We start from the raw sequence: 26,312 nt of genomic DNA, 5'->3' as shown, positions 1-26,312 counted from the left end.
TGAGAGAGAGCAAGTAGTGGAGTGGGATGGAAGGGCGAGAGGGAGCAAGTAGCGGAGTGGGATGGAAGGGTGAGAGGGAACAAACAGCAGAGTGGGATGGAAGGGTGAGAGAGAGCAAGCAGCGGAGTGGGATGGAAGGGTGAGAGAGAGCAAGCAGCGGAGTGGGATGGAAGGGCGAGAGGGAGCAAGTAGCGGAGTGGGATGGAAGGGTGAGAGGGAACAAACAGCAGAGTGGGATGGAAGGGTGAGAGAGAGCAAGCAGCGGAGTGGGATGGAAGGGTGAGAGAGAGCAAGCAGCGGAGTGGGATGGAAGGGTTAGAGGGAGCAAGCAGCAGAGTGGGATGGAAGGGTTAGAGGGAGCAAGTAGTGGAGTGGGATGGAAGGACTAGAGGGAGCAAGCAGCGGAGTGGGATGGAAGGGTTAGAGGGAACAAACAGCAGAGTGGGATGGAAGGGCGAGAGGGAGCAAGTAGTGGAGTGGGATGGAAGGGTTAGAGGGAACAAACAGCAGAGTGGGATGGAAGGGTTAGAGGGAACAAACAGCAGAGTGGGATGGAAGGGTTAGAGGGAACAAACAGCAGAGTGGGATGGAAGGGTTAGAGGGAACAAACAGCAGAGTGGGATGGAAGGGTTAGAGGGAACAAACAGCAGAGTGGGATGGAAGGGTTAGAGGGAACAAACAGCAGAGTGGGATGGAAGGGTTAGAGGGAACAAACAGCAGAGTGGGATGGAAGGGTGAGAGAGAGCAAGCAGCGGAGTGGGATGGAAGGGCTAGAGAGAGCAAGCAGCGGAGTGGGATGGAAGGGTTAGAGGGAACAAACAGCAGAGTGGGATGGAAGGGTTAGAGGGAACAAACAGCAGAGTGGGATGGAAGGGTGAGAGAGAGCAAGCAGCGGAGTGGGATGGAAGGGTGAGAGAGAGCAAGCAGCGGAGTGGGATGGAAGGGTTAGAGGGAGCAAGCAGCAGAGTGGGATGGAAGGGTTAGAGGGAGCAAGTAGTGGAGTGGGATGGAAGGACTAGAGGGAGCAAGCAGCGGAGTGGGATGGAAGGGTGAGAGAGAGCAAGTAGTGGAGTGGGATGGAAGGGCTAGAGGGAACAAACAGCAGAGTGGGATGGAAGGGTGAGAGAGAGCAAGCAGCGGAGTGGGATGGAAGGGCTAGAGGGAACAAACAGCAGAGTGGGATGGAAGGGTGAGAGGGAGCAAGCAGCAGAGTGGGATGTAAAGGTTAGAGGGAGCAAGCAGCGGAGTGGGATGGAAGGGTTAGAGGGAACAAACAGCAGAGTGGGATGTAAAGGTTAGAGGGAGCAAGCAGCGGAGTGGGATGGAAGGGTTAGAGGGAACAAACAGCGGAGTGGGATGGAAGGGTGAGAGAGAGCAAGCAGCGGAGTGGGATGGAAGGGTGAGAGAGAGCAAGTAGTGGAGTGGGATGGAAGGGCGAGAGGGAGCAAGTAGCGGAGTGGGATGGAAGGGTGAGAGGGAACAAACAGCAGAGTGGGATGGAAGGGTGAGAGAGAGCAAGCAGCGGAGTGGGATGGAAGGGTGAGAGAGAGCAAGCAGCGGAGTGGGATGGAAGGGCGAGAGGGAGCAAGTAGCGGAGTGGGATGGAAGGGTGAGAGGGAACAAACAGCAGAGTGGGATGGAAGGGTGAGAGAGAGCAAGCAGCGGAGTGGGATGGAAGGGTGAGAGAGAGCAAGCAGCGGAGTGGGATGGAAGGGTTAGAGGGAGCAAGCAGCAGAGTGGGATGGAAGGGTTAGAGGGAGCAAGTAGTGGAGTGGGATGGAAGGACTAGAGGGAGCAAGCAGCGGAGTGGGATGGAAGGGTTAGAGGGAACAAACAGCAGAGTGGGATGGAAGGGCGAGAGGGAGCAAGTAGTGGAGTGGGATGAAGGGTTAGAGGGAACAAACAGCAGAGTGGGATGGAAGGGTTAGAGGGAACAAACAGCAGAGTGGGATGGAAGGGTTAGAGGGAACAAACAGCAGAGTGGGATGGAAGGGTTAGAGGGAACAAACAGCAGAGTGGGATGGAAGGGTTAGAGGGAACAAACAGCAGAGTGGGATGGAAGGGTTAGAGGGAACAAACAGCAGAGTGGGATGGAAGGGTTAGAGGGAACAAACAGCAGAGTGGGATGGAAGGGTGAGAGAGAGCAAGCAGCGGAGTGGGATGGAAGGGTGAGAGAGAGCAAGTAGTGGAGTGGGATGGAAGGGTGAGAGGGGACAAGCAGCGGAGTGGGATGGAAGGGTTAGAGGGAACAAACAGCAGAGTGGGATGGAAGGGTGAGAGAGAGCAAGCAGCGGAGTGGGATGGAAGGGTTAGAGGGACCAAGCAGCAGAGTGGGATGGAAGGGTTAGAGGGAGCAAGTAGTGGAGTGGGATGGAAGGACTAGAGGGAGCAAGCAGCGGAGTGGGATGGAAGGGTTAGAGGGAACAAACAGCAGAGTGGGATGGAAGGGCGAGAGGGAGCAAGTAGTGGAGTGGGATGGAAGGGTTAGAGGGAACAAACAGCAGAGTGGGATGGAAGGGTGAGAGGGGACAAGCAGCGGAGTGGGATGGAAGGGTTAGAGGGAACAAACAGCAGAGTGGGATGGAAGGGTGAGAGGGGACAAGCAGCGGAGTGGGATGGAAGGGTTAGAGGGAACAAACAGCAGAGTGGGATGGAAGGGTGAGAGGGGACAAACAGCAGAGTGGGATGGAAGGGTGAGAGGGGACAAGCAGCGGAGTGGGATGGAAGGGCTAGAGGGAGCAAGCAGCGGAGTGGGATGGAAGGGCTAGAGGGAACAAACAGCAGAGTGGGATGGAAGGGCTAGAGGGAGCAAGCAGCGGAGTGGGATGGAAGGGCTAGAGGGAGCAAGCAGCGGAGTGGGATGGAAGGGCTAGAGGGAACAAACAGCAGAGTGGGATGGAAGGGTGAGAGGGAGCAAGCAGCGGAGTGGGATGGAAGGGTTAGAGGGAACAAACAGCAGAGTGGGATGGAAGGGCTAGAGGGAGCAAGTAGTGGAGTGGGATGGAAGGGTTAGAGGGAACAAACAGCAGAGTGGGATGGAAGGGTGAGAGGGGACAAGCAGCGGAGTGGGATGGAAGGGTGAGAGAGAGCAAGCAGCGGAGTGGGATGGAAGGGTTAGAGGGAACAAACAGCAGAGTGGGATGGAAGGGTTAGAGAGAGCAAGTAGTGGAGTGGGATGGAAGGGTTAGAGGGGACAAGCAGCAGAGTGGGATGGAAGGGTGAGAGGGAACAAACAGCAGAGTGGGATGGAAGGGTTAGAGGGAGCAAGGAGCATATTGGGATGGAAGGGTTAGAGGGAACAAACAGCAGAGTGGGATGGAAGGGTGAGAGAGAGCAAGCAGCGGAGTGGGATGGAAGGGTGAGAGGGAGCAAGCAGCGGAGTGGGATGGAAGGGTGAGAGGGAGCAAGCAGCGGAGTGGGATGGAAGGGCTAGAGGGAGCAAGTAGTGGAGTAGGATGGAAGGGTTAGAGGGAACAAACAGCAGAGTGGGATGGAAGGGTGAGAGAGAGCAAGCAGCGGAGTGGGATGGAAGGACTAGAGGGAGCAAGTAGTGGAGTAGGATGGAAGGGTTAGAGGGAACAAACAGCAGAGTGGGATGGAAGGGTGAGAGAGAGCAAGCAGCGGAGTGGGATGGAAGGGTTAGAGGGAACAAACAGCAGAGTGGGATGGAAGGGTGAGAGGGAACAAACAGCAGAGTGGGATGGAAGGGTGAGAGGGAACAAACAGCAGAGTGGGATGGAAGGGTGAGAGGGAGCAAGGAGCATATTGGGATGGAAGGGTTAGAGGGAACAAACAGCAGAGTGGGATGGAAGGGTGAGAGAGAGCAAGCAGCGGAGTGGGATGGAAGGGTGAGAGGGAGCAAGCAGCGGAGTGGGATGGAAGGGTGAGAGGGAGCAAGCAGCGGAGTGGGATGGAAGGACTAGAGGGAGCAAGTAGTGGAGTAGGATGGAAGGGTTAGAGGGAACAAACAGCAGAGTGGGATGGAAGGGTGAGAGAGAGCAAGCAGCGGAGTGGGATGGAAGGGCTAGAGGGAGCAAGTAGCGGAGTGGGATGGAAGGGTTAGAGGGAACAAACAGCAGAGTGGTATGGAAGGGTGAGAGAGAGCAAGCAGCGGAGTGGGATGGAAGGGTGAGAGGGAGCAAGGAGCATATTGGGATGGAAGGACTAGAGGGGACAAGCAGCAGAGTGGGATGGAAGGGCTAGAGGGAGCAAGTAGCGGAGTGGGATGGAACAGGCAGAGGGAGCAAGAAGTGGAGTGGGATGGAAGGGTTAGAGGGAACAAGCAGCAGAGTAGGATGGAAGGGCTAGAGGGAGCAAGTAGCGGAGTGGGATGGAACAGGTAGAGGGAGCAAGAAGTGGAGTGGGATGGAAGGGTTAGAGGGAACAAGCAGCAGAGTAGGATGGAAGGGTTAGAGGGAGTGAGTAGCGGAGTGGGATGGTAGGACTAAGGGAAAGAGCAGTAGAGTGGGATGTAAGGACTAGAGGGGACAAGCAGCGGAGCGGGATGGAAGGACAAGAGTGGAGAAGCAGGGGAGTGGGATGGAAGGACAAGAGTGGAGAAGCAGGGGAGTGGGATGGAAGGGCGAGAGGAGAGAAGCAGCAGAGTGGGATGGAAGGGTTAGAGGGGACAAGCAGCCGAGTGGGATGGAAGGACTAGAGGGGACAAGCAGCAGAGTGGGATGGAAGGGTTAGAGGGGACAAGCAGCCAAGTGGGATGGAAGGACTAGAGGGGACAAGCAGCGTAGTGGGATGGAAGGGTTAGAGGGGACGAGTAGTGGAGTGGGATGGAAGGGTTAGAGGGGACGAGTTGTGGAGTGGGATGGAAGGGTTAGAGGGGACAAGCAGCAGAGTAGGATGGAAGGGTTAGAGGGGACAAGCAGCAGAGTAGGATGGAAGGGTTAGAGGGGACAAGCAGCCGAGTGGGATGGAAGGACTCGAGGGGACAAGCAGCGGAGTTGAATGGAAGGGTGAGAGGGAGCAAGGAGCATATTGGGATGGAAGGGCTAGAGGGGACAAGCAGCAGAGTGGGATGGAAGGACTAGAGGGGACAAGCAGCAGAGTGGGATGGAAGGGTTAGAGGGGACAAGCAGTGGTGTCGAATGCAAGGGCTAGATGGAGAAAGCAGCGGAGTGGGATGGAAGGGATAGAGGGAGCAAGCAGTGGAGTCGGATGCAAGGGCTAGATGGAGAAAGCAGCGGAGTGGGATGGAAGGGATAGAGGGAGCAAGCAGTGGAGTCGGATGCAAGGGCTAGATGGAGAAAGCAGCGGAGTGGGATGGAAGGGATAGAGGGAGCAAGCAGTGGAGTCGGATGCAAGGGCTAGATGGAGAAAGCAGCGGAGTGGGATGGAAGGGTTAGAAGGAACAAGCAGTGGAGTGGGATGGAACAGGTAGAGGGAGCAAGAGGTGGAGTGGGATGTAAGGACTAGAGGGAACAAGCAGCGGAGTGGGATGTAAGGACTAGAGGGGACAAGCAGCAGAGTGGGATGGAAGGGTTAGAGGGAACAAGCAGTGGAGTGGGATGGAAGGACTAGAGGGGACAAGCAGCAGAGTGGGATGTAAGGACTAGAGGGGACAAGCAGCAGAGTGGGATGGAAGGGTTTGAGGGAGTGAGTAGCGGAGTGGGATGTAAGGACTAGAGGGGACAAGCAGCAGAGTGGGATGGAAGGGTTAGAGGGAGTGAGTAGCGGAGTGGGATGGAAGGGTTAGAGGGAGTGAGTAGCCGAGTGGGATGGAAGGGCTAGAGGGGACAAGCAGCCGAGTGGGATGGAAGGGTTAGAGGGGACAAGCAGCGGAGTGGGATGGAAGGGTTAGAGGGAACAAGCAGCAGAGTAGGATGGAAGGGCTAGAGGGAGCAAGTAGCGGAGTGGGATGGAAGGGTTAGAGGGAGCAAGTAGTGGAGTGGGATGGAAGGACTAGAGGGAGCAAGCAGCGGAGTGGGATGGAAGGGTTAGAGGGAACAAACAGCAGAGTGGGATGGAAGGGCGAGAGGGAGCAAGTAGTGGAGTGGGATGGAAGGGTTAGAGGGAACAAACAGCAGAGTGGGATGGAAGGGTTAGAGGGAACAAACAGCAGAGTGGGATGGAAGGGTTAGAGGGAACAAACAGCAGAGTGGGATGGAAGGGTTAGAGGGAACAAACAGCAGAGTGGGATGGAAGGGTTAGAGGGAACAAACAGCAGAGTGGGATGGAAGGGTTAGAGGGAACAAACAGCAGAGTGGGATGGAAGGGTTAGAGGGAACAAACAGCAGAGTGGGATGGAAGGGTGAGAGAGAGCAAGCAGCGGAGTGGGATGGAAGGGCTAGAGAGAGCAAGCAGCGGAGTGGGATGGAAGGGTTAGAGGGAACAAACAGCAGAGTGGGATGGAAGGGTTAGAGGGAACAAACAGCAGAGTGGGATGGAAGGGTGAGAGAGAGCAAGTAGTGGAGTGGGATGGAAGGGCTAGAGGGAACAAACAGCAGAGTGGGATGGAAGGGTGAGAGAGAGCAAGCAGCGGAGTGGGATGGAAGGGCTAGAGGGAACAAACAGCAGAGTGGGATGGAAGGGTGAGAGGGAGCAAGCAGCAGAGTGGGATGTAAAGGTTAGAGGGAGCAAGCAGCGGAGTGGGATGGAAGGGTTAGAGGGAACAAACAGCAGAGTGGGATGTAAAGGTTAGAGGGAGCAAGCAGCGGAGTGGGATGGAAGGGTTAGAGGGAACAAACAGCGGAGTGGGATGGAAGGGTGAGAGAGAGCAAGCAGCGGAGTGGGATGGAAGGGTGAGAGAGAGCAAGTAGTGGAGTGGGATGGAAGGGCGAGAGGGAGCAAGTAGCGGAGTGGGATGGAAGGGTGAGAGGGAACAAACAGCAGAGTGGGATGGAAGGGTGAGAGAGAGCAAGCAGCGGAGTGGGATGGAAGGGTGAGAGAGAGCAAGCAGCGGAGTGGGATGGAAGGGCGAGAGGGAGCAAGTAGCGGAGTGGGATGGAAGGGTGAGAGGGAACAAACAGCAGAGTGGGATGGAAGGGTGAGAGAGAGCAAGCAGCGGAGTGGGATGGAAGGGTGAGAGAGAGCAAGCAGCGGAGTGGGATGGAAGGGTTAGAGGGAGCAAGCAGCAGAGTGGGATGGAAGGGTTAGAGGGAGCAAGTAGTGGAGTGGGATGGAAGGACTAGAGGGAGCAAGCAGCGGAGTGGGATGGAAGGGTTAGAGGGAACAAACAGCAGAGTGGGATGGAAGGGCGAGAGGGAGCAAGTAGTGGAGTGGGATGGAAGGGTTAGAGGGAACAAACAGCAGAGTGGGATGGAAGGGTTAGAGGGAACAAACAGCAGAGTGGGATGGAAGGGTTAGAGGGAACAAACAGCAGAGTGGGATGGAAGGGTTAGAGGGAACAAACAGCAGAGTGGGATGGAAGGGTTAGAGGGAACAAACAGCAGAGTGGGATGGAAGGGTTAGAGGGAACAAACAGCAGAGTGGGATGGAAGGGTTAGAGGGAACAAACAGCAGAGTGGGATGGAAGGGTGAGAGAGAGCAAGCAGCGGAGTGGGATGGAAGGGTGAGAGAGAGCAAGTAGTGGAGTGGGATGGAAGGGTGAGAGGGGACAAGCAGCGGAGTGGATTGGAAGGGTTAGAGGGAACAAACAGCAGAGTGGGATGGAAGGGTGAGAGAGAGCAAGCAGCGGAGTGGGATGGAAGGGTTAGAGGGACCAAGCAGCAGAGTGGGATGGAAGGGTTAGAGGGAGCAAGTAGTGAAGTGGGATGGAAGGACTAGAGGGAGCAAGCAGCGGAGTGGGATGGAAGGGTTAGAGGGAACAAACAGCAGAGTGGGATGGAAGGGCGAGAGGGAGCAAGTAGTGGAGTGGGATGGAAGGGTTAGAGGGAACAAACAGCAGAGTGGGATGGAAGGGTGAGAGGGGACAAGCAGCGGAGTGGGATGGAAGGGTTAGAGGGAACAAACAGCAGAGTGGGATGGAAGGGTGAGAGGGGACAAACAGCAGAGTGGGATGGAAGGGTGAGAGGGGACAAGCAGCGGAGTGGGATGGAAGGGCTAGAGGGAGCAAGCAGCGGAGTGGGATGGAAGGGCTAGAGGGAACAAACAGCAGAGTGGGATGGAAGGGCTAGAGGGAGCAAGCAGCGGAGTGGGATGGAAGGGCTAGAGGGAGCAAGCAGCGGAGTGGGATGGAAGGGCTAGAGGGAACAAACAGCAGAGTGGGATGGAAGGGTGAGAGGGAGCAAGCAGCGGAGTGGGATGGAAGGGTGAGAGAGAGCAAGCAGCGGAGTGGGATGGTAGGGTTAGAGGGAACAAACAGCAGAGTGGGATGGAAGGGTTAGAGAGAGCAAGTAGTGGAGTGGGATGGAAGGGTTAGAGGGGACAAGCAGCAGAGTGGGATGGAAGGGTGAGAGGGAACAAACAGCAGAGTGGGATGGAAGGGTTAGAGGGAGCAAGGAGCATATTGGGATGGAAGGGTTAGAGGGAACAAACAGCAGAGTGGGATGGAAGGGTGAGAGAGAGCAAGCAGCGGAGTGGGATGGAAGGGTGAGAGGGAGCAAGCAGCGGAGTGGGATGGAAGGGTGAGAGGGAGCAAGCAGCGGAGTGGGATGGAAGGGCTAGAGGGAGCAAGTAGTGGAGTAGGATGGAAGGGTTAGAGGGAACAAACAGCAGAGTGGGATGGAAGGGTGAGAGAGAGCAAGCAGCGGAGTGGGATGGAAGGACTAGAGGGAGCAAGTAGTGGAGTAGGATGGAAGGGTTAGAGGGAACAAACAGCAGAGTGGGATGGAAGGGTGAGAGAGAGCAAGCAGCGGAGTGGGATGGAAGGGTTAGAGGGAACAAACAGCAGAGTGGGATGGAAGGGTGAGAGGGAACAAACAGCAGAGTGGGATGGAAGGGTGAGAGGGAACAAACAGCAGAGTGGGATGGAAGGGTGAGAGGGAGCAAGGAGCATATTGGGATGGAAGGGTTAGAGGGAACAAACAGCAGAGTGGGATGGAAGGGTGAGAGAGAGCAAGCAGCGGAGTGGGATGGAAGGGTGAGAGGGAGCAAGCAGCGGAGTGGGATGGAAGGGTGAGAGGGAGCAAGCAGCGGAGTGGGATGGAAGGACTAGAGGGAGCAAGTAGTGGAGTAGGATGGAAGGGTTAGAGGGAACAAACAGCAGAGTGGGATGGAAGGGTGAGAGAGAGCAAGCAGCGGAGTGGGATGGAAGGGCTAGAGGGAGCAAGTAGCGGAGTGGGATGGAAGGGTTAGAGGGAACAAACAGCAGAGTGGTATGGAAGGGTGAGAGAGAGCAAGCAGCGGAGTGGGATGGAAGGGTGAGAGGGAGCAAGGAGCATATTGGGATGGAAGGACTAGAGGGGACAAGCAGCAGAGTGGGATGGAAGGGCTAGAGGGAGCAAGTAGCGGAGTGGGATGGAACAGGCAGAGGGAGCAAGAAGTGGAGTGGGATGGAAGGGTTAGAGGGAACAAGCAGCAGAGTAGGATGGAAGGGCTAGAGGGAGCAAGTAGCGGAGTGGGATGGAACAGGTAGAGGGAGCAAGAAGTGGAGTGGGATGGAAGGGTTAGAGGGAACAAGCAGCAGAGTAGGATGGAAGGGTTAGAGGGAGTGAGTAGCGGAGTGGGATGGTAGGACTAAGGGAAAGAGCAGTAGAGTGGGATGTAAGGACTAGAGGGGACAAGCAGCGGAGCGGGATGGAAGGACAAGAGTGGAGAAGCAGGGGAGTGGGATGGAAGGACAAGAGTGGAGAAGCAGGGGAGTGGGATGGAAGGGCGAGAGGAGAGAAGCAGCAGAGTGGGATGGAAGGGTTAGAGGGGACAAGCAGCCGAGTGGGATGGAAGGACTAGAGGGGACAAGCAGCAGAGTGGGATGGAAGGGTTAGAGGGGACAAGCAGCCAAGTGGGATGGAAGGACTAGAGGGGACAAGCAGCGTAGTGGGATGGAAGGGTTAGAGGGGACGAGTAGTGGAGTGGGATGGAAGGGTTAGAGGGGACGAGTTGTGGAGTGGGATGGAAGGGTTAGAGGGGACAAGCAGCAGAGTAGGATGGAAGGGTTAGAGGGGACAAGCAGCAGAGTAGGATGGAAGGGTTAGAGGGGACAAGCAGCCGAGTGGGATGGAAGGACTCGAGGGGACAAGCAGCGGAGTTGAATGGAAGGGTGAGAGGGAGCAAGGAGCATATTGGGATGGAAGGGCTAGAGGGGACAAGCAGCAGAGTGGGATGGAAGGACTAGAGGGGACAAGCAGCAGAGTGGGATGGAAGGGTTAGAGGGGACAAGCAGTGGTGTCGAATGCAAGGGCTAGATGGAGAAAGCAGCGGAGTGGGATGGAAGGGATAGAGGGAGCAAGCAGTGGAGTCGGATGCAAGGGCTAGATGGAGAAAGCAGCGGAGTGGGATGGAAGGGATAGAGGGAGCAAGCAGTGGAGTCGGATGCAAGGGCTAGATGGAGAAAGCAGCGGAGTGGGATGGAAGGGATAGAGGGAGCAAGCAGTGGAGTCGGATGCAAGGGCTAGATGGAGAAAGCAGCGGAGTGGGATGGAAGGGTTAGAAGGAACAAGCAGTGGAGTGGGATGGAACAGGTAGAGGGAGCAAGAGGTGGAGTGGGATGTAAGGACTAGAGGGAACAAGCAGCGGAGTGGGATGTAAGGACTAGAGGGGACAAGCAGCAGAGTGGGATGGAAGGGTTAGAGGGAACAAGCAGTGGAGTGGGATGGAAGGACTAGAGGGGACAAGCAGCAGAGTGGGATGTAAGGACTAGAGGGGACAAGCAGCAGAGTGGGATGGAAGGGTTTGAGGGAGTGAGTAGCGGAGTGGGATGTAAGGACTAGAGGGGACAAGCAGCAGAGTGGGATGGAAGGGTTAGAGGGAGTGAGTAGCGGAGTGGGATGGAAGGGTTAGAGGGAGTGAGTAGCCGAGTGGGATGGAAGGGCTAGAGGGGACAAGCAGCCGAGTGGGATGGAAGGGTTAGAGGGGACAAGCAGCGGAGTGGGATGGAAGGGTTAGAGGGAACAAGCAGCAGAGTAGGATGGAAGGGCTAGAGGGAGCAAGTAGCGGAGTGGGATGGAAGGGTTAGAGGGAGCAAGTAGTGGAGTGGGATGGAAGGACTAGAGGGAGCAAGCAGCGGAGTGGGATGGAAGGGTTAGAGGGAACAAACAGCAGAGTGGGATGGAAGGGCGAGAGGGAGCAAGTAGTGGAGTGGGATGGAAGGGTTAGAGGGAACAAACAGCAGAGTGGGATGGAAGGGTTAGAGGGAACAAACAGCAGAGTGGGATGGAAGGGTTAGAGGGAACAAACAGCAGAGTGGGATGGAAGGGTTAGAGGGAACAAACAGCAGAGTGGGATGGAAGGGTTAGAGGGAACAAACAGCAGAGTGGGATGGAAGGGTTAGAGGGAACAAACAGCAGAGTGGGATGGAAGGGTTAGAGGGAACAAACAGCAGAGTGGGATGGAAGGGTGAGAGAGAGCAAGCAGCGGAGTGGGATGGAAGGGCTAGAGAGAGCAAGCAGCGGAGTGGGATGGAAGGGTTAGAGGGAACAAACAGCAGAGTGGGATGGAAGGGTTAGAGGGAACAAACAGCAGAGTGGGATGGAAGGGTGAGAGAGAGCAAGTAGTGGAGTGGGATGGAAGGGCTAGAGGGAACAAACAGCAGAGTGGGATGGAAGGGTGAGAGAGAGCAAGCAGCGGAGTGGGATGGAAGGGCTAGAGGGAACAAACAGCAGAGTGGGATGGAAGGGTGAGAGGGAGCAAGCAGCAGAGTGGGATGTAAAGGTTAGAGGGAGCAAGCAGCGGAGTGGGATGGAAGGGTGAGAGAGAGCAAGCAGCGGAGTGGGATGGAAGGGTGAGAGAGAGCAAGTAGTGGAGTGGGATGGAAGGGCGAGAGGGAGCAAGTAGCGGAGTGGGATGGAAGGGTGAGAGGGAACAAACAGCAGAGTGGGATGGAAGGGTGAGAGAGAGCAAGCAGCGGAGTGGGATGGAAGGGTGAGAGAGAGCAAGCAGCGGAGTGGGATGGAAGGGCGAGAGGGAGCAAGTAGCGGAGTGGGATGGAAGGGTGAGAGGGAACAAACAGCAGAGTGGGATGGAAGGGTGAGAGAGAGCAAGCAGCGGAGTGGGATGGAAGGGTGAGAGAGAGCAAGCAGCGGAGTGGGATGGAAGGGTTAGAGGGAGCAAGCAGCAGAGTGGGATGGAAGGGTTAGAGGGAGCAAGTAGTGGAGTGGGATGGAAGGACTAGAGGGAGCAAGCAGCGGAGTGGGATGGAAGGGTTAGAGGGAACAAACAGCAGAGTGGGATGGAAGGGCGAGAGGGAGCAAGTAGTGGAGTGGGATGGAAGGGTTAGAGGGAACAAACAGCAGAGTGGGATGGAAGGGTTAGAGGGAACAAACAGCAGAGTGGGATGGAAGGGTTAGAGGGAACAAACAGCAGAGTGGGATGGAAGGGTTAGAGGGAACAAACAGCAGAGTGGGATGGAAGGGTTAGAGGGAACAAACAGCAGAGTGGGATGGAAGGGTTAGAGGGAACAAACAGCAGAGTGGGATGGAAGGGTTAGAGGGAACAAACAGCAGAGTGGGATGGAAGGGTGAGAGAGAGCAAGCAGCGGAGTGGGATGGAAGGGTGAGAGAGAGCAAGTAGTGGAGTGGGATGGAAGGGTGAGAGGGGACAAGCAGCGGAGTGGGATGGAAGGGTTAGAGGGAACAAACAGCAGAGTGGGATGGAAGGGTGAGAGAGAGCAAGCAGCGGAGTGGGATGGAAGGGTTAGAGGGACCAAGCAGCAGAGTGGGATGGAAGGGTTAGAGGGAGCAAGTAGTGGAGTGGGATGGAAGGACTAGAGGGAGCAAGCAGCGGAGTGGGATGGAAGGGTTAGAGGGAACAAACAGCAGAGTGGGATGGAAGGGCGAGAGGGAGCAAGTAGTGGAGTGGGATGGAAGGGTTAGAGGGAACAAACAGCAGAGTGGGATGGAAGGGTGAGAGGGGACAAGCAGCGGAGTGGGATGGAAGGGTTAGAGGGAACAAACAGCAGAGTGGGATGGAAGGGTGAGAGGGGACAAACAGCAGAGTGGGATGGAAGGGTGAGAGGGGACAAGCAGCGGAGTGGGATGGAAGGGCTAGAGGGAGCAAGCAGCGGAGTGGGATGGAAGGGCTAGAGGGAACAAACAGCAGAGTGGGATGGAAGGGCTAGAGGGAGCAAGCAGCGGAGTGGGATGGAAGGGCTAGAGGGAGCAAGCAGCGGAGTGGGATGGAAGGGCTAGAGGGAACAAACAGCAGAGTGGGATGGAAGGGTGAGAGGGAGCAAGCAGCGGAGTGGGATGGAAGGGTTAGAGGGAACAAACAGCAGAGTGGGATGGAAGGGCTAGAGGGAGCAAGTAGTGGAGTGGGATGGAAGGGTTAGAGGGAACAAACAGCAGAGTGGGATGGAAGGGTGAGAGGGGACAAGCAGCGGAGTGGGATGGAAGGGTGAGAGAGAGCAAGCAGCGGAGTGGGATGGTAGGGTTAGAGGGAACAAACAGCAGAGTGGGATGGAAGGGTTAGAGAGAGCAAGTAGTGGAGTGGGATGGAAGGGTTAGAGGGGACAAGCAGCAGAGTGGGATGGAAGGGTGAGAGGGAACAAACAGCAGAGTGGGATGGAAGGGTTAGAGGGAGCAAGGAGCATATTGGGATGGAAGGGTTAGAGGGAACAAACAGCAGAGTGGGATGGAAGGGTGAGAGAGAGCAAGCAGCGGAGTGGGATGGAAGGGTGAGAGGGAGCAAGCAGCGGAGTGGGATGGAAGGGTGAGAGGGAGCAAGCAGCGGAGTGGGATGGAAGGGCTAGAGGGAGCAAGTAGTGGAGTAGGATGGAAGGGTTAGAGGGAACAAACAGCAGAGTGGGATGGAAGGGTGAGAGAGAGCAAGCAGCGGAGTGGGATGGAAGGACTAGAGGGAGCAAGTAGTGGAGTAGGATGGAAGGGTTAGAGGGAACAAACAGCAGAGTGGGATGGAAGGGTGAGAGAGAGCAAGCAGCGGAGTGGGATGGAAGGGTTAGAGGGAACAAACAGCAGAGTGGGATGGAAGGGTGAGAGGGAACAAACAGCAGAGTGGGATGGAAGGGTGAGAGGGAACAAACAGCAGAGTGGGATGGAAGGGTGAGAGGGAGCAAGGAGCATATTGGGATGGAAGGGTTAGAGGGAACAAACAGCAGAGTGGGATGGAAGGGTGAGAGAGAGCAAGCAGCGGAGTGGGATGGAAGGGTGAGAGGGAGCAAGCAGCGGAGTGGGATGGAAGGGTGAGAGGGAGCAAGCAGCGGAGTGGGATGGAAGGACTAGAGGGAGCAAGTAGTGGAGTAGGATGGAAGGGTTAGAGGGAACAAACAGCAGAGTGGGATGGAAGGGTGAGAGAGAGCAAGCAGCGGAGTGGGATGGAAGGGCTAGAGGGAGCAAGTAGCGGAGTGGGATGGAAGGGTTAGAGGGAACAAACAGCAGAGTGGTATGGAAGGGTGAGAGAGAGCAAGCAGCGGAGTGGGATGGAAGGGTGAGAGGGAGCAAGGAGCATATTGGGATGGAAGGACTAGAGGGGACAAGCAGCAGAGTGGGATGGAAGGGCTAGAGGGAGCAAGTAGCGGAGTGGGATGGAACAGGCAGAGGGAGCAAGAAGTGGAGTGGGATGGAAGGGTTAGAGGGAACAAGCAGCAGAGTAGGATGGAAGGGCTAGAGGGAGCAAGTAGCGGAGTGGGATGGAACAGGTAGAGGGAGCAAGAAGTGGAGTGGGATGGAAGGGTTAGAGGGAACAAGCAGCAGAGTAGGATGGAAGGGTTAGAGGGAGTGAGTAGCGGAGTGGGATGGTAGGACTAAGGGAAAGAGCAGTAGAGTGGGATGTAAGGACTAGAGGGGACAAGCAGCGGAGCGGGATGGAAGGACAAGAGTGGAGAAGCAGGGGAGTGGGATGGAAGGACAAGAGTGGAGAAGCAGGGGAGTGGGATGGAAGGGCGAGAGGAGAGAAGCAGCAGAGTGGGATGGAAGGGTTAGAGGGGACAAGCAGCCGAGTGGGATGGAAGGACTAGAGGGGACAAGCAGCAGAGTGGGATGGAAGGGTTAGAGGGGACAAGCAGCCAAGTGGGATGGAAGGACTAGAGGGGACAAGCAGCGTAGTGGGATGGAAGGGTTAGAGGGGATGAGTAGTGGAGTGGGATGGAAGGGTTAGAGGGGACGAGTTGTGGAGTGGGATGGAAGGGTTAGAGGGGACAAGCAGCAGAGTAGGATGGAAGGGTTAGAGGGGACAAGCAGCAGAGTAGGATGGAAGGGTTAGAGGGGACAAGCAGCCGAGTGGGATGGAAGGACTCGAGGGGACAAGCAGCGGAGTTGAATGGAAGGGTGAGAGGGAGCAAGGAGCATATTGGGATGGAAGGGCTAGAGGGGACAAGCAGCAGAGTGGGATGGAAGGACTAGAGGGGACAAGCAGCAGAGTGGGATGGAAGGGTTAGAGGGGACAAGCAGTGGTGTCGAATGCAAGGGCTAGATGGAGAAAGCAGCGGAGTGGGATGGAAGGGATAGAGGGAGCAAGCAGTGGAGTCGGATGCAAGGGCTAGATGGAGAAAGCAGCGGAGTGGGATGGAAGGGATAGAGGGAGCAAGCAGTGGAGTCGGATGCAAGGGCTAGATGGAGAAAGCAGCGGAGTGGGATGGAAGGGATAGAGGGAGCAAGCAGTGGAGTCGGATGCAAGGGCTAGATGGAGAAAGCAGCGGAGTGGGATGGAAGGGTTAGAAGGAACAAGCAGTGGAGTGGGATGGAACAGGTAGAGGGAGCAAGAGGTGGAGTGGGATGTAAGGACTAGAGGGAACAAGCAGCGGAGTGGGATGTAAGGACTAGAGGGGACAAGCAGCAGAGTGGGATGGAAGGGTTAGAGGGAACAAGCAGTGGAGTGGGATGGAAGGACTAGAGGGGACAAGCAGCAGAGTGGGATGTAAGGACTAGAGGGGACAAGCAGCAGAGTGGGATGGAAGGGTTTGAGGGAGTGAGTAGCGGAGTGGGATGTAAGGACTAGAGGGGACAAGCAGCAGAGTGGGATGGAAGGGTTAGAGGGAGTGAGTAGCGGAGTGGGATGGAAGGGTTAGAGGGAGTGAGTAGCCGAGTGGGATGGAAGGGCTAGAGGGGACAAGCAGCCGAGTGGGATGGAAGGGTTAGAGGGGACAAGCAGCGGAGTGGGATGGAAGGGTTAGAGGGAACAAGCAGCAGAGTAGGATGGAAGGGCTAGAGGGAGCAAGTAGCGGAGTGGGATGGAAGGGTTAGAGGGAGCAAGTAGTGGAGTGGGATGGAAGGACTAGAGGGAGCAAGCAGCGGAGTGGGATGGAAGGGTTAGAGGGAACAAACAGCAGAGTGGGATGGAAGGGCGAGAGGGAGCAAGTAGTGGAGTGGGATGGAAGGGTTAGAGGGAACAAACAGCAGAGTGGGATGGAAGGGTTAGAGGGAACAAACAGCAGAGTGGGATGGAAGGGTTAGAGGGAACAAACAGCAGAGTGGGATGGAAGGGTTAGAGGGAACAAACAGCAGAGTGGGATGGAAGGGTTAGAGGGAACAAACAGCAGAGTGGGATGGAAGGGTTAGAGGGAACAAACAGCAGAGTGGGATGGAAGGGTTAGAGGGAACAAACAGCAGAGTGGGATGGAAGGGTGAGAGAGAGCAAGCAGCGGAGTGGGATGGAAGGGCTAGAGAGAGCAAGCAGCGGAGTGGGATGGAAGGGTTAGAGGGAACAAACAGCAGAGTGGGATGGAAGGGTTAGAGGGAACAAACAGCAGAGTGGGATGGAAGGGTGAGAGAGAGCAAGTAGTGGAGTGGGATGGAAGGGCTAGAGGGAACAAACAGCAGAGTGGGATGGAAGGGTGAGAGAGAGCAAGCAGCGGAGTGGGATGGAAGGGCTAGAGGGAACAAACAGCAGAGTGGGATGGAAGGGTGAGAGGGAGCAAGCAGCAGAGTGGGATGTAAAGGTTAGAGGGAGCAAGCAGCGGAGTGGGATGGAAGGGTGAGAGAGAGCAAGCAGCGGAGTGGGATGGAAGGGTGAGAGAGAGCAAGTAGTGGAGTGGGATGGAAGGGCGAGAGGGAGCAAGTAGCGGAGTGGGATGGAAGGGTGAGAGGGAACAAACAGCAGAGTGGGATGGAAGGGTGAGAGAGAGCAAGCAGCGGAGTGGGATGGAAGGGTGAGAGAGAGCAAGCAGCGGAGTGGGATGGAAGGGCGAGAGGGAGCAAGTAGCGGAGTGGGATGGAAGGGTGAGAGGGAACAAACAGCAGAGTGGGATGGAAGGGTGAGAGAGAGCAAGCAGCGGAGTGGGATGGAAGGGTGAGAGAGAGCAAGCAGCGGAGTGGGATGGAAGGGTTAGAGGGAGCAAGCAGCAGAGTGGGATGGAAGGGTTAGAGGGAGCAAGTAGTGGAGTGGGATGGAAGGACTAGAGGGAGCAAGCAGCGGAGTGGGATGGAAGGGTTAGAGGGAACAAACAGCAGAGTGGGATGGAAGGGCGAGAGGGAGCAAGTAGTGGAGTGGGATGGAAGGGTTAGAGGGAACAAACAGCAGAGTGGGATGGAAGGGTTAGAGGGAACAAACAGCAGAGTGGGATGGAAGGGTTAGAGGGAACAAACAGCAGAGTGGGATGGAAGGGTTAGAGGGAACAAACAGCAGAGTGGGATGGAAGGGTTAGAGGGAACAAACAGCAGAGTGGGATGGAAGGGTTAGAGGGAACAAACAGCAGAGTGGGATGGAAGGGTTAGAGGGAACAAACAGCAGAGTGGGATGGAAGGGTGAGAGAGAGCAAGCAGCGGAGTGGGATGGAAGGGTGAGAGAGAGCAAGTAGTGGAGTGGGATGGAAGGGTGAGAGGGGACAAGCAGCGGAGTGGGATGGAAGGGTTAGAGGGAACAAACAGCAGAGTGGGATGGAAGGGTGAGAGAGAGCAAGCAGCGGAGTGGGATGGAAGGGTTAGAGGGACCAAGCAGCAGAGTGGGATGGAAGGGTTAGAGGGAGCAAGTAGTGGAGTGGGATGGAAGGACTAGAGGGAGCAAGCAGCGGAGTGGGATGGAAGGGTTAGAGGGAACAAACAGCAGAGTGGGATGGAAGGGCGAGAGGGAGCAAGTAGTGGAGTGGGATGGAAGGGTTAGAGGGAACAAACAGCAGAGTGGGATGGAAGGGTGAGAGGGGACAAGCAGCGGAGTGGGATGGAAGGGTTAGAGGGAACAAACAGCAGAGTGGGATGGAAGGGTGAGAGGGGACAAACAGCAGAGTGGGATGGAAGGGTGAGAGGGGACAAGCAGCGGAGTGGGATGGAAGGGCTAGAGGGAGCAAGCAGCGGAGTGGGATGGAAGGGCTAGAGGGAACAAACAGCAGAGTGGGATGGAAGGGCTAGAGGGAGCAAGCAGCGGAGTGGGATGGAAGGGCTAGAGGGAGCAAGCAGCGGAGTGGGATGGAAGGGCTAGAGGGAACAAACAGCAGAGTGGGATGGAAGGGTGAGAGGGAGCAAGCAGCGGAGTGGGATGGAAGGGTTAGAGGGAACAAACAGCAGAGTGGGATGGAAGGGCTAGAGGGAGCAAGTAGTGGAGTGGGATGGAAGGGTTAGAGGGAACAAACAGCAGAGTGGGATGGAAGGGTGAGAGGGGACAAGCAGCGGAGTGGGATGGAAGGGTGAGAGAGAGCAAGCAGCGGAGTGGGATGGTAGGGTTAGAGGGAACAAACAGCAGAGTGGGATGGAAGGGTTAGAGAGAGCAAGTAGTGGAGTGGGATGGAAGGGTTAGAGGGGACAAGCAGCAGAGTGGGATGGAAGGGTGAGAGGGAACAAACAGCAGAGTGGGATGGAAGGGTTAGAGGGAGCAAGGAGCATATTGGGATGGAAGGGTTAGAGGGAACAAACAGCAGAGTGGGATGGAAGGGTGAGAGAGAGCAAGCAGCGGAGTGGGATGGAAGGGTGAGAGGGAGCAAGCAGCGGAGTGGGATGGAAGGGTGAGAGGGAGCAAGCAGCGGAGTGGGATGGAAGGGCTAGAGGGAGCAAGTAGTGGAGTAGGATGGAAGGGTTAGAGGGAACAAACAGCAGAGTGGGATGGAAGGGTGAGAGAGAGCAAGCAGCGGAGTGGGATGGAAGGACTAGAGGGAGCAAGTAGTGGAGTAGGATGGAAGGGTTAGAGGGAACAAACAGCAGAGTGGGATGGAAGGGTGAGAGAGAGCAAGCAGCGGAGTGGGATGGAAGGGTTAGAGGGAACAAACAGCAGAGTGGGATGGAAGGGTGAGAGGGAACAAACAGCAGAGTGGGATGGAAGGGTGAGAGGGAACAAACAGCAGAGTGGGATGGAAGGGTGAGAGGGAGCAAGGAGCATATTGGGATGGAAGGGTTAGAGGGAACAAACAGCAGAGTGGGATGGAAGGGTGAGAGAGAGCAAGCAGCGGAGTGGGATGGAAGGGTGAGAGGGAGCAAGCAGCGGAGTGGGATGGAAGGGTGAGAGGGAGCAAGCAGCGGAGTGGGATGGAAGGACTAGAGGGAGCAAGTAGTGGAGTAGGATGGAAGGGTTAGAGGGAACAAACAGCAGAGTGGGATGGAAGGGTGAGAGAGAGCAAGCAGCGGAGTGGGATGGAAGGGCTAGAGGGAGCAAGTAGCGGAGTGGGATGGAAGGGTTAGAGGGAACAAACAGCAGAGTGGTATGGAAGGGTGAGAGAGAGCAAGCAGCGGAGTGGGATGGAAGGGTGAGAGGGAGCAAGGAGCATATTGGGATGGAAGGACTAGAGGGGACAAGCAGCAGAGTGGGATGGAAGGGCTAGAGGGAGCAAGTAGCGGAGTGGGATGGAACAGGCAGAGGGAGCAAGAAGTGGAGTGGGATGGAAGGGTTAGAGGGAACAAGCAGCAGAGTAGGATGGAAGGGCTAGAGGGAGCAAGTAGCGGAGTGGGATGGAACAGGTAGAGGGAGCAAGAAGTGGAGTGGGATGGAAGGGTTAGAGGGAACAAGCAGCAGAGTAGGATGGAAGGGTTAGAGGGAGTGAGTAGCGGAGTGGGATGGTAGGACTAAGGGAAAGAGCAGTAGAGTGGGATGTAAGGACTAGAGGGGACAAGCAGCGGAGCGGGATGGAAGGACAAGAGTGGAGAAGCAGGGGAGTGGGATGGAAGGACAAGAGTGGAGAAGCAGGGGAGTGGGATGGAAGGGCGAGAGGAGAGAAGCAGCAGAGTGGGATGGAAGGGTTAGAGGGGACAAGCAGCCGAGTGGGATGGAAGGACTAGAGGGGACAAGCAGCAGAGTGGGATGGAAGGGTTAGAGGGGACAAGCAGCCAAGTGGGATGGAAGGACTAGAGGGGACAAGCAGCGTAGTGGGATGGAAGGGTTAGAGGGGATGAGTAGTGGAGTGGGATGGAAGGGTTAGAGGGGACGAGTTGTGGAGTGGGATGGAAGGGTTAGAGGGGACAAGCAGCAGAGTAGGATGGAAGGGTTAGAGGGGACAAGCAGCAGAGTAGGATGGAAGGGTTAGAGGGGACAAGCAGCCGAGTGGGATGGAAGGACTCGAGGGGACAAGCAGCGGAGTTGAATGGAAGGGTGAGAGGGAGCAAGGAGCATATTGGGATGGAAGGGCTAGAGGGGACAAGCAGCAGAGTGGGATGGAAGGACTAGAGGGGACAAGCAGCAGAGTGGGATGGAAGGGTTAGAGGGGACAAGCAGTGGTGTCGAATGCAAGGGCTAGATGGAGAAAGCAGCGGAGTGGGATGGAAGGGATAGAGGGAGCAAGCAGTGGAGTCGGATGCAAGGGCTAGATGGAGAAAGCAGCGGAGTGGGATGGAAGGGATAGAGGGAGCAAGCAGTGGAGTCGGATGCAAGGGCTAGATGGAGAAAGCAGCGGAGTGGGATGGAAGGGATAGAGGGAGCAAGCAGTGGAGTCGGATGCAAGGGCTAGATGGAGAAAGCAGCGGAGTGGGATGGAAGGGTTAGAAGGAACAAGCAGTGGAGTGGGATGGAACAGGTAGAGGGAGCAAGAGGTGGAGTGGGATGTAAGGACTAGAGGGAACAAGCAGCGGAGTGGGATGTAAGGACTAGAGGGGACAAGCAGCAGAGTGGGATGGAAGGGTTAGAGGGAACAAGCAGTGGAGTGGGATGGAAGGACTAGAGGGGACAAGCAGCAGAGTGGGATGTAAGGACTAGAGGGGACAAGCAGCAGAGTGGGATGGAAGGGTTTGAGGGAGTGAGTAGCGGAGTGGGATGTAAGGACTAGAGGGGACAAGCAGCAGAGTGGGATGGAAGGGTTAGAGGGAGTGAGTAGCGGAGTGGGATGGAAGGGTTAGAGGGAGTGAGTAGCCGAGTGGGATGGAAGGGCTAGAGGGGACAAGCAGCCGAGTGGGATGGAAGGGTTAGAGGGGACAAGCAGCGGAGTGGGATGGAAGGGTTAGAGGGAACAAGCAGCAGAGTAGGATGGAAGGGCTAGAGGGAGCAAGTAGCGGAGTGGGATGGAACAGGTAGAGGGAGCAAGAAGTGGAGTGGGATGGAAGGGTTAGAGGGAACAAGCAGCAGAGTAGGATGGAAGGGTTAGAGGGAGTGAGTAGCGGAGTGGGATGGTAGGACTAAGGGAAAGAGCAGTAGAGTGGGATGTAAGGACTAGAGCGGACAAGCAGCGGAGTGGGATGGAAGGACAAGAGTGGAGAAGCAGGGGAGTGGGATGGAAGGACAAGAGTGGAGAAGCAGGGGAGTGGGATGGAAGGGCGAGAGGGGAGAAGCAGCAGAGTGGGATGGAAGGGTTAGAGGGGACAAGCAGCCGAGTGGGATGGAAGGACTAGAGGGGACAAGCAGCAGAGTGGGATGGAAGGGTTAGAGGGGACAAGCAGCCAAGTGGGATGGAAGGACTAGAGGGGACAAGCAGCGTAGTGGGATGGAAGGGTTAGAGGGGACGAGTAGTGGAGTGGGATGGAAGGGTTAGAGGGGACGAGTAGTGGAGTGGGATGGAAGGGTTAGAGGGGACAAGCAGCAGAGTAGGATGGAAGGGTTAGAGGGGACAAGCAGCAGAGTAGGATGGAAGGGTTAGAGGGGACAAGCAGCCGAGTGGGATGGAAGGACTCGAGGGGACAAGCAGCGGAGTTGAATGGAAGGGTGAGAGGGAGCAAGGAGCATATTGGGATGGAAGGGCTAGAGGGGACAAGCAGCAGAGTGGGATGGAAGGACTAGAGGGGACAAGCAGCAGAGTGGGATGGAAGGGTTAGAGGGGACAAGCAGTGGTGTCGAATGCAAGGGCTAGATGGAGAAAGCAGCGGAGTGGGATGGAAGGGATAGAGGGAGCAAGCAGTGGAGTCGGATGCAAGGGCTAGATGGAGAAAGCAGCGGAGTGGGATGGAAGGGATAGAGGGAGCAAGCAGTGGAGTCGGATGCAAGGGCTAGATGGAGAAAGCAGCGGAGTGGGATGGAAGGGATAGAGGGAGCAAGCAGTGGAGTCGGATGCAAGGGCTAGATGGAGAAAGCAGCGGAGTGGGATGGAAGGGTTAGAAGGAACAAGCAGTGGAGTGGGATGGAACAGGTAGAGGGAGCAAGAGGTGGAGTGGGATGTAAGGACTAGAGGGAACAAGCAGCGGAATGGGATGTAAGGACTAGAGGGGACAAGCAGCAGAGTGGGATGGAAGGGTTAGAGGGAACAAGCAGTGGAGTGGGATGGAAGGACTAGAGGGGACAAGCAGCAGAGTGGGATGTAAGGACTAGAGGGGACAAGCAGCAGAGTGGGATGGAAGGGTTTGAGGGAGTGAGTAGCGGAGTGGGATGTAAGGACTAGAGGGGACAAGCAGCAGAGTGGGATGGAAGGGTTAGAGGGAGTGAGTAGCGGAGTGGGATGGAAGGGTTAGAGGGAGTGAGTAGCCGAGTGGGATGGAAGGGCTAGAGGGGACAAGCAGCCGAGTGGGATGGAAGGGTTAGAGGGGACAAGCAGCGGAGTGGGATGGAAGGGTTAGAGGGGACAAGCAGCAGAGTGGGATGGAAGGGTTAGAGGGGACAAGCAGCAGAGTGGGATGGAAGGGTTAGAGGGGACAAGCAGCAGAGTGGGATGGAAGGACTAGAGTGGAGAAGCAGGGGAGTGGGATGGAAGGACAAGAGTGGAGAAGCAGGGGAGTGGGATGGAAGGGCGAGAGGGGAGAAGCAGCGGAGTGGGATGGAAGGACAAGAGGGGACAAGCAGCCGAGTGGGATGGAAGGGCTAGAGGGAACAAGCAGCGGAGTGGGATGGAAGGGTTAGAGGGGACAAGCAGCAGAGTGGGATGGAAGGACTAGAGGGGACAAGCAATGGAGTGGGATGGAAGGGTTAGAGGGGACAAGCAGTGGAGTGGGATGGAAGGACTAGAGGGGACAAGCAGTGGAGTGGGATGGAAGGGTTAGACAGAGCAAGTAGTGGAGTGGGATGGAAGGGATAGAGGGAGCAAGCAGTGGAGTCGGATGCAAGGGCTAGATGGAGAAAGCAGCGGAGTGGGATGGAAAGACTAGAGGGGACAAGCAGCGGAGTGGGATGGAATGGGTAGAGGGAACAAGCAGCGGAGTGGGATGGAAGGACTAGAGGAGACAAGCAGCGGAGACGGATGGAATGGGTAGAGGGAACAAGCAGCGGAGTGGGATGGAAGGACTCGAGGGGACAAGCAGCGGAGTTGAATGGAAGGGTGAGAGGGAGCAAGGAGCATATTGGGATGGAAGGGCTAGAGGGGACAAGCAGCAGGGTGGGATGGAAGGGATAGAGGGAACAAGCAGTGGTGTCGAATGCAAGGGCTAGATGGAGAAAGCAGCGGAGTGGGATGGAAGGGATAGAGGGAGCAAGCAGTGGAGTCGGATGCAAGGGCTAGATGGAGAAAGCAGCGGAGTGGGATGGAAGGGTTAGAAGGAACAAGCAGTGGAGTGGGATGGAACAGGTAGAGGGAGCAAGAGGTGGAGTGGGATGTAAGGACTAGAGGGAACAAGCAGCAGAGTGGGATGTAAGGACTAGAGGGGACAAGCAGCGGAGTGGGATGGAAGGGTTAGAGGGAACAAGCAGCGGAGTGGGATGTAAGGACTAGAGGGAACAAGCAGCAGAGTGGGATGTAAGGACTAGAGGGGACAAGCAGCAGAGTGGGATGGAAGGACTAGAGGGAACAAGCAGCAGAGTGGGATGTAAGGACTAGAGGGAACAAGCAGCAGAGTGGGATGTAAGGACTAGAGGGGACAAGCAGTGGAGTGGGATGTAAGGACTAGAGGGAACAAGCAGCAGAGTGGGATGTAAGGACTAGAGGGGACAAGCAGCGGAGTGGGATGTAAGGACTAGAGGGGACAAGCAGCAGAGTGGGATGTAAGGACTAGAGGGGACAAGCAGCGGAGTGGGATGTAAGGACTAGAGGGGACAAGCAGCAGAGTGGGATGGAAGGGTGAGTGGGAGCAAGCAGCGGAGTTGGATGGATGGGTTAGAGGGAACAAGCAGCGGAGTGGGATGGAAGGGCGAGAGGGGACAAGCAGCGGAGTGGGATGGAAGGGCTAGAGGGAGCAAGAAGTGGAGTGGGATGTAAAGGTTAGAGGGAACAAGCAACGGAGTGGGATGGAAGGGTGAGAGGGAGCAAGCAGCGGAGTTGGATGGAAGGGTGAGAGGGAACAAGCAGCAGAGTGGGATGGAAGGGTTAGAGGGAGTGAGTAGCGGAGTGGGATGGAAGGGTTAGAGGGAGTGAGTAGCGGAGTGGGATGGAAGGGTTAGAGGGAACAAGCAGCAGAGTGGGATGGAAGGGTTAGAGGGAGTGAGTAGCGGAGTGGGATGTAAGGGTTAGAGGGAGTGAGTAGCGGAGTGGGATGGAAGGGTTAGAGGGAGTGAGTAGCGGAGTGGGATGGAAGGGTTAGAGGGAGTGAGTAGCGGAGTGGGATGGAAGGGTTAGAGGGAGTGAGTAGCGGAGTGGGATGGAAGGGTTAGAGGGAGTGAGTAGCGGAGTGGGATGGAAGGGTTAGAGGGAACAAGCAGCAGAGTGGGATGGAAGGGTTAGAGGGAGTGAGTAGCGGAGTGGGATGGAAGGGTTAGAGGGAATGAGTAGCAGAGTGGGATGGAAGGGTTAGAGGGAGTGAGTAGCGGAGTGGGATGGAAGGGTTAGAGGGAGTGAGTAGCGGAGTGGGATGGAAGGGTTAGAGGGAGTGAGTAGCGGAGTGGGATGGAAGGGTTAGAGGGAGTGAGTAGCGGAGTGGGATGGAAGCGTTAGAGGGAACAGGCCGCGGAGTTTGGGATCGACTGGAACGCACTGCAGAGGGCTGGCATTGACTTGATGGGCCAAGTATCCCCCTTCTGGACCCATGAATGACCCTGTGCTCTATGGATCGAAATGCTGCAGGGGACATATGTTAAGAGCTCTTCCCCACATCCACCCCCAAACCCACCCCCCCCGCCCCCACCCCGCACCACCTCCTCCACCGGATCCCTTCCCATCGAGTGACCTGCTGCCCTGCAGCCACCTCCCCTGCGCCATACGCACCTTTGCGGTGCGGAGCAGGTCGTTCATCCTCTTCCGGCACTGGACCCAGTCTCTCTGCTGCACCCCGCAGCTGGTCACCTCGGCTGCGATCTCCATCCAGGCCTCCTTGGTGAGGCGGGAGGGCTTCTTCTTTCGGTCCGCCGGGAATAGGACCTCCCTGCGCTTCCGGACCCCCTGCAGGAGGACGTGGAGGGAGGCGTCGCTGAACCGCGGGGCTATCCGGTGGGTGCTCTGCGGCAACACCTGCATTCTGAGGCTCTTGAGTCTTGCTTCGCGAAACGCTCACTCCGGCTCCGAGGGTGCTGGTGGGGGCGAGGCGGTGGGGGTGGTGGCGAGGGAGAGTAGGGGGCTCCTTCTTGACGCGAGGGTTTTCGGGTCCACCCTCTGCGAAACTGGCTGCTGTGAGACTCCCCCCCCCACCCGGCACCGTCCTTGGCGACACTGCTGATAGAGGAGGAGCGACAGGTTATTTTAAGCTCCCGCAGGCAGGGTCGCACATGCACTGCGGGTCCCGTGTTTGTGTGTGTGACTCTTCTCCAGAGAGGGGGTAGTTGGATCAAAAAGGAAGAGGTTTGGGAAAAGGGAAAACGGGATAGGAACGCAAGCTGGCATGAAGCCGGGCCTGTGGATGGGTTTCTACGGGTATGTGAAAAGGGAATGGGTAGAAAGGTCATTACAGGTGGAGACAGGGGAATGGCGGAGACACTAAACAATGGCTTTGATTCTGTCATCACCGAGGAAGTTCCTGAAAACATCCCAGGCGATACTAGGAAACTGAGTGGCTTGGGGCAAGAGGTGGTACCCAAAAAATGAATCGGATCGAAGGTTGACAAATCCCTTCCCTTCCCCCCACCGATCTGGTCAGCTCCATCCCGGAGCGCTGAAGGCAGTGGCTACAGAGGTAGCGGGTGTATCGGGGGGGTGGGGGGGGGTGAGGAGAGGCAGCCTT

The 26,312-nt window shown here is 56.4% G+C and overlaps 1 protein-coding gene across 1 annotated transcript in view; it reads right to left on the bottom strand.

Moving 5' to 3' along the window:
• Positions 1-25,751, bottom strand: part of LOC121269400 — a 39,870-nt gene extending 14,119 nt beyond the window's left edge. Inside the window, exon 1 of the mRNA XM_041174000.1 lies at positions 25,364-25,751. Coding sequence (XP_041029934.1) covers positions 25,364-25,612 — 249 coding nt within the window. The 5' untranslated portion in view covers positions 25,613-25,751. The remainder of the gene's footprint in view (positions 1-25,363) is intronic.
• Between the last annotated feature and the right edge of the window lie 561 nt (positions 25,752-26,312).

Source organism: Carcharodon carcharias, chromosome 24 (assembly GCF_017639515.1).
Source record: "Carcharodon carcharias isolate sCarCar2 chromosome 24, sCarCar2.pri, whole genome shotgun sequence".
Taxonomy (NCBI): Eukaryota; Metazoa; Chordata; class Chondrichthyes; order Lamniformes; family Lamnidae; genus Carcharodon; species Carcharodon carcharias.
The sequence above is the reverse complement of the archived record's forward strand: the minus strand, read 5'-3'. Positions and strand labels throughout refer to the sequence as shown.